The sequence below is a fragment of the Oryzias melastigma genome, unplaced genomic scaffold (genome assembly GCF_002922805.2).
Source record: "Oryzias melastigma strain HK-1 unplaced genomic scaffold, ASM292280v2 sc00664, whole genome shotgun sequence".
NCBI lineage: Eukaryota > Metazoa > Chordata > Actinopteri > Beloniformes > Adrianichthyidae > Oryzias > Oryzias melastigma.
Window position 1 is genome coordinate 2,954 of NW_023417252.1, and position 12,051 is coordinate 15,004.

At 38.9% G+C, this 12,051-nt stretch overlaps 1 protein-coding gene across 2 annotated transcripts in view; it reads left to right on the forward strand.

Annotated features, from left to right (window-relative positions):
• LOC112140721 overlaps nucleotides 1-11,295 on the forward strand; it is a 12,888-nt gene extending 1,593 nt beyond the window's left edge. Inside the window, exons 3-8 of one of the 2 annotated variants that reach the window (XM_036211140.1) lie at nucleotides 93-161; nucleotides 270-323; nucleotides 2,957-2,985; nucleotides 10,100-10,120; nucleotides 10,211-10,639; nucleotides 10,834-11,295. In XM_036211140.1, coding sequence (XP_036067033.1) covers nucleotides 93-161; nucleotides 270-323; nucleotides 2,957-2,985; nucleotides 10,100-10,120; nucleotides 10,211-10,639; nucleotides 10,834-11,082 — 851 coding nt within the window. In that variant the 3' untranslated portion in view covers nucleotides 11,083-11,295. The remainder of the gene's footprint in view (nucleotides 1-92; nucleotides 162-269; nucleotides 324-2,956; nucleotides 2,986-10,099; nucleotides 10,121-10,210; nucleotides 10,640-10,833) is intronic. The other variant, XM_024263728.2, reaches the window with a different exon arrangement.
• Nucleotides 11,296-12,051: the final 756 nt, after the last annotated feature.

The window sequence follows — 12,051 nt, forward strand, 5'->3', positions numbered from 1 at the left end:
TGAAATTTTGATCTTTAGCTACAAAAATGAAAAGTTTACTTGTTGTCTGTATTTGTGTAAGTGACAGGTTTCACATGTGATGAATTCTACAGGGAAGAAGAGGAAACTGGAGGATGACCCCAAGACAGGAGGGAGGATGCTGCAGCAGAAATCTGCAGCTGGTTGGTGAATTTAAATCCAAAGCCTTCATCAAGTTTCTGCTTCTTCACTTTGACTGATAACAAACAGAGACTGTGAGGACTTTCTCATCATCACTGTTTCTTTGACAGGCTCCAAGAAGAACCAGGTGGTGTCGGATTCTTCAGGCAAAAACAAAGAACCAGGTCAGTCTGCAACTCTCTATTTTTGAAAAGATAGAAAATTGTTGTGTAATTACACACCAGTGAAGGGGAGTATGGAAGCCCAAACTGTTCTTAATTAAATAAATAAATACAACATTATTTAATCAAGCAACACTCCAATAAAAGTCTTTTCAATAAATAATTGACCATTTTATTATGAAATACATTTCATTAAAATTTAAATGGACCATTTTATTATGAAATACAATTCATTTTTACTTTAAAACATAATTTTTATGTTAAAAAAATTTCATAATAAAAATATATATCATAATAATTTTTTTTCATGTTGGATATTATTATAATCATGTGGGTTTTTTTTGCAGAAACTTTTATTTCAAAATTACTGTTTTCCAAAGTGTCCTTTTTATTTCACAATGCTGTTTTTCAGAACGACGTATTTATTTCATGATGAGCTTTTTCCGAATAATGACTATATATATGAATAGTACATCTAGGTTTATGTTTAACATTTCTGTTGTGAAATTGCTTGTTGCTAGATACAATTTTTTTTGTATTTAGTACAAAACTTCTGTCAACTTACTGTCAAAATATCTCACATTAAGTTAACAGGAGTTAAGTTAAATTCTGTATTCAAGACAGAAAAGTAGGATTCAAAACAAAAATGCTAAATGTAAAACTAAATGTGGTGTGTATAAATATATATATATTGGTACATATATTTATAAAGTGACTTTAAATTAAATTTTATGTATAAATATATATTGCAAAGTTATGCACAAAGTATGACTTTGTTCACACTGTACTTGAACAGGAAATACTCTGAATACAGAGATTATGAGTATATTCATGATTAAATTCATTAGAATCAAATAACTTGTATTTATGGTGGACAAATCTTTTTTCATCAGAAGTACACATCTAATGATAGCAGGTGAAACACTAAAATATATACATTTACTGCTTTAAGAGTTTTCAGTTTGCATGTCTTTATTTTGTCAATGAAAAAGGAAGGAACAGCAAATATTCAAGAGGGAATGTGACCCCCAGAGAAAGATGATGCTTTTTTCTCTGAAACACACCACAAAGCATTAAGGCAGCAACAGTGGTAAACCGAAAAAAAAGGGAAAGAAAATACCCTCATGCAGCATCTCCGTGAATTCTATAATACGTTTGCTGGATTTCTATCAGAAAACAACCGAGCCCGCTCCACAGCAGCCCTGCTGTCCCGCTATGATCGCTCACGCCCCCCCCCTCCAGATCCCAGGTAAAGATCTGAGTGGTGGAAATGTCAAAATCACCTGTGATCACCTGTGATACTGAGCTGCACGGTGTCACAGTGCTAACAGAGTTTACAGTCCCATTCATTTAACTGCAGCTAGCGGTTAGCCGCTAAGCTAGCGTCAGCTTTCACTCAGAACTTACTTGATGTTGCTGCTCCTACAGTCAGATGAAGTTGGTTGTTGAATCTCTGTGAGTAATCCTTTAATCCACATGCTCTGCAAACTGCAAACTGTTTGTTGTTGACGATCTCTAAACTTTTATACCAGAAATAAAAACACCCGCAAACAGGAACTCGCGCTTTTAAAGGGGAGGCGGGGACTATGTTTTTCTGCAATTTGATTTCATTGAACTGTCACATCAATCAAACGTTTCCCTAATTTGATTGGATGTTGGGCCGACACCACAGACGGATGTACACATACACAGACAGAGACCGCGGCGCACGACTTTTTCTCGATATACTTTATAATCCGTGGATTTGGGGGAAAATAGCAAGTCTTTCCGAGTCAGAGGGCTGAAGTGCGAGTCAAGTCACAAGTTATGTATATCAAAGTCCGAGTCAAGTCACAAGTCAGAGGTAGGAAAGGCCAAGTTGAGTCTAAAGTCGTCAAATTCATGACTCGAGTCCAAGTACCTACCTCTGCTCTTTAATATTGTTTAACATCAATTTCTAAATGGAGGATTAGGTGTCTATACTCAGAAATTTATTTAGACTTGTCACTGGCAGAGATCTCCAGTGAGAGTGAGAGATTTTTAAAACTGAAGAAAATGGACAGGTTATTCATGTGTTTCCTCATAAGCAGCACATTGACTTCATTTATAAGTAAAAGTAAATCAATAATAACAATCTTGGTTATTTCTTTCCTCTATGCTACATGAAAGAAAAATGCTGAAATTACTTTTTAAACATCACACTTAAGCTGTTGCCAATCAAATAGTGAATAATGAGCTACTAGGATTCATATGTCTGTAAATCTGACTGTCAGTGCCTCACCAGCCATGAACCTCACCACATGTCACTCTTGTACACCACACACCACAATGAGGACATAGCAACCTCTGCCCAGAAAAATGTCTTCTCACAACTGCTAATGATGGAAACCTAATTGAAGAAGTTAGGAAATTCTATAAACTTCCATGCAGGAGTACAAAGACATGGAGAGACAACTACATAGAAAACTCCATCACTTGAAAACTGCAAACACCACTGAGGAGTTTATCGCAGACAGTCGCAAGCAAATCCAGCCAACATAAGTATAAACTTGACCTTGTGATTGTAGATATTGATGCAATGATTAACTGCTGTGAAGTATAAACCGGGCTTTAGGTATACACTGGAGAAACTCACCGACTTCTTTTTTCCATTAAAGGTGATTTGAAGAACCCCGAGCTTGTTAAGGTAGGACTTCTGGATTTCACTTTCAGATTTCTCATAGGTCAGAAAAAAAGACATTTTTTTCTGAATTAGTTTAAAATGTATCTGTGAATCTTTAAGGGTCTGAACTTACTCATTCATGCTTAGAATCTGTCCCACTCCAACCATATTTTTTTCTATTGTAAAAAAGTTACTAGTGATCTTTTAATGAAAATTGTGTTTTTAAATTCTTGTAGCATTTAGGACATTTGTACAATAATTTAAGATTAAAATTGCATTTCTGAGTATTTCTTTATGCAAACTGTGTTGGATCAGGAACAGAAGAAAACTGGATGCTTGAAAAAGTTCAGGTTGTAACCAGTGTTGAGAATCTTGCTTTCCAGTTAAAATACACTAATTAATTCAATGTTTTTCCTCAGGTGCCTGCAAACATGTCTAAGCATTAAAATAAAATAATTTAATGATAGTGACACTTCTAACTGGTGTAATACTATGCTATTTTGTGTTGCTGCAGCAGAGAGAGGATTGAAGTTTAGAGATTTAGGTATTTATTTATCGCAAATATCGTACAATAGCACTGCAACAAGCTAGATAGATAGGTCGGTCGGTCAAGTGTTGCTTCAGGCTTTTTTGTTTTCATGACTCTGTTCAATTAATTTCTGTTTGGGTGTCATATTAATCCAACCAATGATTCATTTCTCTTTTGTGATCATGTTTGGCACTTTTGTGCGTTAACACGGATGCTCCCTACTTACCACTCCCAAATCTGGGTTTCTGATTGGTCACAGCTCTGCGCTGCTGCAATTGTGCGTGCAAATGTTGAACCCGGTTGAAGATTAAGCGCGCGCTCAGTGCGTGGCGTGCCTGATTTGTGCGTAGACTTAAAAACTTGCGTAGCTCATGTGTGCTCCATACACGGAGACCAGGAATTCTGGTGTTTGCATTGACTTTTCATTGAACGTGAGCGCATAAATGCACGCTGACAGAATCATAATCAGAGCTGTATCGGTGGATAGCTCTGATAGTACTTCATTGTACTATCAGTTCTACTATTGCTGTTTTCAATGTTTTTGCTATATTAACGTTTGATTACTGTTGTGAGAAGCATACTACCCACCTTATTCCTGGGGCCTCTCATGTAAAAGGGATTATGGGTGCAACTTCCGGCATAGCAACCGGAAGTTACACGGCGCTATTTGTTTCCACTGAAAGTTGGCGATTTTGTTAGCTTTAGCGGTGCTTACAAACTTTAAAAGAGTGTTTTACTTAATCCCTCAAAGTTTTCAAAAATGTCTTTGCGCAGTTCAGGTGCATGTTTTCCAGTTCGTGGTTGTACTAAGGACCAAACTAAATTAAATTTGTGGAGCGTTCTGTTGGACATTGACCGCTGACGAAGAGGGAGTGCAGCTGCCCTCCTCGGTACAGATTTTACCGTCTACCGGGCGAGGATGAAGTCAGAAGGATGTGGATGAACATTTTAAATCTTTCATTTTGTGGATAAAGTACACACGGAGGAAAATCCGTAACCAACATTATGGTTGGGTTACTCCAGAACACCAGAGAAGAAGAGACGCCGGGTACTGCAGAGACCTGACAGCAGCGGTTAAGTTAGTTTCATATTCGACATCCGTCACACATTCAGTAATGAACTGCAATATTTCTCAAACACCTTTGCTAAAAAGCACCAGAAATGTTTTACTGACAGATAATAAAACAATGTTTCACATGACTCGTTTTCATTATTCACGATCCCCGTAACGAGCAGACCACCGCAAAAGCCGCTGCAATGTGGGCGGAGCCGGAGCGCTTTGCCCGAGCTGCTGCTGAAAGTGATGTGGAATGTTGATTGTTTTATTATCTCTCAGGAAAAACATTGTTGGTGTTTTTTAGCAAAGGCGATTGAGAAATATTGCCATTCATTACTGAATGTGTGACGATTGTCGAATATGAAACTAGCTTAACCGCGCTGCTGACAGCAGAGTCACAAGAGCAGAAAATATATTTTGTGTGTAATCGCTGCATCTCCTGGTATCAGCTGTTCAAAAATTACCTGTTTAAACCGCAGCTGACTTTGTCAAAACATGAAACGGACAAAAGCTTCACCGCGCGATGTATCCCTCATCCAGCATGTAAACACAAGCATGTGAAGAGATAACGTTACAATTGATCAGCACTGTGTGATAACTCTGGCAGAAATAGACATAAATAAAGAATTAAGATGTGAACTTTTAAGATTGTTCATAGCTTCGCCACCTGCCGCAGCTGAATTGAGAAAGTAGCTAAAAATGCTACTAAATGTTATGTTTTTTAAGGTCATCCTCCAATCCCTCAATTTTAGCACCGGAGTTGTTACGTCGCCTCTTTTAAGACATGACAGCTGGTTTTTCCACATTTATATGTAGTTATAGATCCAAAACAAGAAGAATTGCGCTGTCGGCTCCACAGTTGTAATGTAAATGTATGCGAGTTCCGGCGTCTACCGGAAGTATCACCCATAATTCACGCAAAGGTTAATGGGGGCTAGGAATAAGGTGGATAGCGGGAAAGAGTGTTGACAAAGGAATGCTGGGATATCAGCTGTTACCAGCAGTTTCACCCACAACCCAGAGGCAAATTTCTGATGAACTTCTGCTGCGCTGCAGAAAATATGTCTTAAAACACGACAGAGGCTTTTTGATTTAGGCTAAAAACAGCATAACCATAAAAGACCACCAGGAACATGTTTACAATAAAAAAAAAATTATAGTTGGAGTTGGACTTTAAAGCCAAACTAAGTGTTGGGAGGGGAATCAAAGTGATCACACGACTCCTAATGTTTAAATCAAAATGTAAATTCATTTTTTTCTTGAATGAATTTCCCCCCAGGGGATTGATAAAGTATCTTGATTGATTGATTGAAGTAGGAATCCGCACAGCAAATCAAATGTTATTAGTGATTTAGTTTTCAAACATATTTTTTTGGAGATGGAAATGTCCTTTTAGTTTTCCTTTGTGTAGTCAAAGAGCATGTTTTTAAAAAATGAACCTCACACCCACGAGTCGTCACAAGCTGCAGAAAAACTGCTACTTCACTTTGTCTCCTAGTCCTATCTCTGATAACCTGCTGAGCAAGTGTGGGCTTCAACATTTTTCCAAAAATGCTCCTAGTTCTTCACACATAAGCAAACAGATGAAAACATCAGCAGAGGTTTGAGGTTTAAGAAAAAGCTGATGTTTTCACAGAGGAGCATACTTGGTGTGAAGCTCATGAATGTCATTTCTGGGATCAGCTTTTAATTGACGCTTATACTTTTATGTCAGCTGTCATTAGCTATTCTGTTTTAAGTGTTCCAAAGTGGTGTATAGTGGAACAAAAAAAAGCAAACAACCAATGTAACCCCGGAAAACAGAGTCCGGGGAAACCAGAGGGAGTCCTAACTAGGACTCTTAAGGCCCGATCCGATTGCGATAATCAATATATTACTTTGGTAATTTATGACATATAACTATTTTAAACACAATCTATATTTTCATTTTCTTCCCAATCTTTTTTTAGAATAATAAAACACATTATGTCAATTATGTCACGCCCTTTCCAACATTAAAATAACATTATCAATAAATACTAACATGTTTTTGCAATATTTACATACATTTTAAGGTACTGAACAAATAAACTAATAAACAAAGCTCTAGTTATGAACCTAAATGAAGAGTAAATCTAATGGTCTCACTTCAAAGAGCAAAAAATATGGAAATAAAAAAATCAGATCGTTCAAATTCACTTTAATTAATTTTACATTTTATGTCAGACAGTTTGTTATTGTTCAAAGCATTCAAATGATTTATAATGTCAGACCAGTGGATAAATTAATGTCACTGGCAGAGATTGGAACTCAGGTCCTGGGAAAAATATAAACAAACAAATGAAAAAATAAAGTAAACATATAGAACACAACAGTCACACAGAGTTCAGCAGCCTGACAGCTTCAGGGAAGAAGCTGTTTCGGAGCCTGGTGGTTCTGGATCTAATGCTCCTCAGCCTCCTGCCTGATGGGAGTGGTTGGAACAGACCATGTGCCGGGTGGGTGGGGTCTTTGATTATGTTAAGACCCCTTTTCCTGCATCCTATGATGTAGAGGTCTGTGGTGGTTGGCAGCTCTCCCCCCACAGTTCTCTGGGCGGTTTTTACCACACGCTGCAGAGCTTTCCTCTCAGCGATGGTGCAGCTGCCGTGCCACACGGTGATGCAGGTGCAGAGGACGCTCTCCACAGCAGCATGGTAGAAGCTCATCAGGGCTGAGCCTCCAAGTCCAGCCCGCTGCAGCTTTCTGAGTAGGTACAGGCGCTGGTGGGCCTTCTTGACCATCAGTGACGCAGACTTTTTTTTTTCACCATGAGCGCTGAGCTAGCGGCTCCTTTGAATTGCCATTCCGTTCATTCCCATAACCAGTATTGCTTCATACACATTTCTTTACTCGCTCATCATCCGTCTGGCCCAGGGCAGCTTCTCTGTCCAGCCCATAGACCGTCTAAATCAGGGTTCTCAAGCTTAATTCAGCCGGGAGCCGCTGGAGGCAGAGTCTAGGTGAGGCTGGGCCGCATCAGGATTTCCACAAGAAAAGCTCTGATAAAACATTACAGTGTTCTCATATATCTTTATTTTTAACACAAAATAATGAATAAATAATGAACGATGTATATAGATCTTTGTGTGTGTTGATTTATATATAAAAAAAAGGGTAGTTAATGTCCATTTCTGAAATAGTTTATATTGAAGATTAAATTTAAGATATATTAGGGAAGGATTAAAAAAAGTTTTTTAAACTTCTTCCTACTCCATTTCGGACTAGATAATTGAGGTGTAATGTATTTATTTATAATTTATATAGAATTTTCTGTTGTCGTTTTCTTTTTACCATGTACATTAAAAAATTAATTAAAAAAAACAAATTAATTAGGAATAAATAAATAAAAAAATAATAATGACCATAAAGCAGATACAGACAACTGAAGAAACCACATATTGACTGACTGACTAGAGAAAACTCTTTATTTTTATTCAGTTTCAGTTTCAGATCCTCCTCCAGAGAGAGAGAAGCCCCGGTAACGTGAAAATCTTTGAAGGATTTCCTTTTTTGTAGATTTTTGTTGAACTCCTCACAGTAATTAAATCTGATCTGTGTATTTCCATTCATTGGAGGTGTAGGGTGCTCGCGCGCGCCGGCTGCATCAGCGCGCATTCCTGGGCTACTTTCCATGAGGGTTTCATGGACACGTGTAGCAGAATATCAGACTTCTATTGCGTTTACATGGACTGGAATGCGCACAGACACAGCCGTTGTGTGAACCTTAAGATTCATAGACACGCGCGCAGGTGCGAGCCAAGCTCAGGATCACATGTCTGACAGGCGGGAGCAGCGGATCACCGTGCGGTGAAAGAGGGCGGGCTACAGGTCTGCGGCTCGGAGCTTGTGGAGTTCTGGTTTAATAGGAACAGTCAGCACGTCAAAAAACGTATTCCTCGACATCATATGTGTATTCATTCTGAGAGAGACATCCACAGACGGAGCTGGTAGCTCCTCCTACACGCGGCGCGGCCACAGAAACACATTTTTTGACAAGCTGCGAGGAGCAAAGTCCCTGCATGGGGCACGAGAATTTATCACGCTTATGGCGTTCGGTGCTTCATGGCTCCTCCTCCGCCCAACTGACTGGAGGAAGGAATGAATAGGTGTGTTTGAGATCCCCAGCGCCTCACCTGGATCGTCGCCGAGACTAAGCTGCTGCTGGGGGGGGGGCGGAGAAAGGCGCCTGAGATGAAGGTGAACGACGAGACTGTACGAGATCAAGGAGTTGGGGGTTGTCCTTACCATTCGTCTGAATTTTAATATACCACTCCTCCTAGTATAATTTGTGCTGTTGTGTCTTTTATATTATTTTTTAACATATTTTAGAGTAAAGCTGTTGATAAAATAGCCGCGGGATTCATTGCATGTAAACTGTCCCAAATAAATAAATAAAATAAAATTAACGTTAAGTTTTAGAGGAAACAATAACAAATATAGCCACAGATTATTTGAAATCTTGTTTATTTTTTCATCAGTGATTCACTACCTTCCAGAAAAAGTAAAAAAATACACAGATGTCCTTCATTTAGCGTCAGTTATTTTACACCAAACTACAAGAACTGTGTGGACACCATTTCCCACAATGCATTGTTTTGTAGTCATTAAGGCGGCATGCAGCCAGTGCAGTACCTATTTTCTGGCTGCGCTGGCTTAGGAAGGCGCCTTGAACCCGCCCCTTTCTCACGATACTTGGTGACGGCGCACATTTGACGTGAGTGCAAGAAACTAACCAACATGCACCGCAATCCAGGCGATCTGCGCAGCGCCTGGGGATCTCAAACACGCATAATGATAGAGGCACTGGACAGCTCGCCGATGTCCCGCCCTCCAGAGCCATATACCTCACTGTGATTGGTTCATTCAGCTCTGCACACAACAACTGTCATTCATATCAATCTTGTGGGCTGCACTAACAGTAATCTTTCATATAAAGACGCGGGCCGCAAATCATCATCCCGGGGGCCGCGAGTTTGAGACCCCTGATCTAAATAGGGCGTTATTCACGTCAATGGTCCGGCCCAGACATTTTGGTAAAGCGCACTCTGGTGGACTCAACCAACTGTGAGAATTTAAAAGGGGTGTTTATGTTAAATTGTAGCTCCAAAACTGACGGTGTCGTCTCTTAAAGGGACGGACGAACACTGTAACAAAGATTCAATCATGTTCGACTGTGAATACTTTTTTCATGATGGCCACTGACCAGCTCATGAATGAAGCGGCCCATGGGGAATCCTCCCGATTACCCACTCCGCCCTTGGTTTGGTGACTGAATATAAAAAACTAAAATAAAAACCAAATCACCAGTCTTTCCAAGGGAAACAGCAGTGCTAATCTTAGTCAGAAAGATAACAACCAGGAAGTAGGCAGGGCTGGGCACTGTGCATCAGATGCCCATGGGGTGAGCCAAACCATTTTTATACCCTTCCCAGGTAGTTAAGGAGATTAGAAGATTGACTGCAGCTGCACAGACTGCTGCTACATACATTTAGTGAAAGAAGCTAAATAAATTTGTAATTCCTTTTTTCCAGGTGCAACCATCGTCCTCCTGGGTAAAACAAATTCTTCAATTCAACATTTTCCTTCTTTTTCTGACTTTTTCCTTTGCTCTTAATGCATCTTAAATCTGGGTTTGTGCACAGAGGAAACCGATCGCAGAGCTACAGAATGGTGTCGATCTCAGTCAGAAAACCGTTGTAGGAAAAGTTGTGAAGAAATCTGACCTACATACATATGAAACCAAGGACAAGCAAAAGAGGTTCTTCTTCTACCTGGGAATCGCTGATGACAGCGCCTGCATCAAAGTGATGGTGTACAGAATGGATAAATATTCTTTTTTTGAAGAGGGGGAATGCTACAACTTCAGAAATGTGATTGTGAAGGAAAACATGATAAAATTCACCATGAATAGCAGCACTTCAAAGTTTTGCAAGGATAAACTTGATGTTCCCAAAGAGCTGGAGCTGAAGGCTCGGATGCTGATTTACGGACAGGATTCAGCTGTCTGCAGCGAGGAGATCAAACGTTTGGATGAGAAGAAGAGAGTCAGTGTAGAAGGAACTGTGACAGAGGTACTTATGTTTTTTTTTTGTTTTTGTTTTTTTGAGTTCTTATTCGTTAATGACTTGGAACCACAAGCTAAAGTTTGTTTTCCTTAGAAAGAAAGATTTTTGTTTTTTATTGTTTGAGGCTCCAAACTTACTTTCTTCCAGGAGAAAACTGTTTTCTGTCCACGTTACTGAATGAAATCTCTGCTTTGTTCCAGTTACAAAGCGCTGCCCTCCAGAAAGACCAAATAGAAATCATCGGCATTAAAGAAACAGGGAAGCTGCGGACAAAGCTGGATGTTGCTATAGACGGGCAATTTAAGGTTTTGTCCGTGAAGTCTGCGGTCCTTGCAGAAGCGCTGGGGATCCAGCAAGGATCCAACTTTGAGGACAGAGTTTTGGAGAAAATCCCTTGCTTGGCAAGAGCTGAAATAAAAGGAGACACAATCCTGACGTTCACAGTCTAGGAAAATGGGGAAAGAGTTCATATGTAGGTCTAACTTCAAGGAAAATGTCTTATGCTAATTGTTAATTTTTGCATTTATATGTCTTTCAGACTGCAGATGGAATGAGCTTTTATAGTTATAGTTTGGTACAGACCATCTTTTCTTTGATTAATGCTACTGTACACGATCCCTGTCAAATAAACTAAAAAAAATAAAGAAAATGTGTATTGACTACAACAATGTTATTGCCTTGATTACTGACGGTGTGCGCTTAAATTGCTCAAATAATTTGTTCAATGTAATACCTAAAGAATTTTAGATTTAACACTAAAGCATTAAATAGATTTGCAGATGGTGACACTTTCAAGTTACATAATAAATCAGCCAAAAAATAAAAAGAACAGAACGATGACTGATAGTAGGTAATTTCAAACAAAAATTATGCAAAAAAGATATGAAGTGTGGAAGAGAGCTGTGTTTAAATGGAATGTACATGTATTCAAGACCAATGTTCAATAAAATGCAAAGATATGTCTAAAGGTGCATTCACACTGGATGTGATTAGCGTGGCAGGGCCGTCAAGTATTTTTTTGTATTTAACCAAGGTATTTTTATTTTGTTTACAAGCATATAAAACAAAAAAACAACCCTTATGCATTACAAGGTCCCGCAAGACAAATTGCTTTAAACAAGTGTTCATAATATTGTAAAGCTGAAGTAAACAAAGTTAGTAGGGATGTGAAAATAAAACAAATAAAATAATAATAATGAATTCAACCCCATACCAATACTCCTCTTCCCTGTCACTGCCATAGCCATGTCATCACTTCATCATACAGGGAACTGCACCACATGCTATCACATATAGCTAAGCTGCTACAAGTTTACTTTAATAAATAGCTCCAAATGTTCTTAAAAAAGGGACCCTACTAGTCTTCAAATATATTTTTTAAGTGAGCATCTGATTTTCTCCAACTTTAAGCAAGGCCT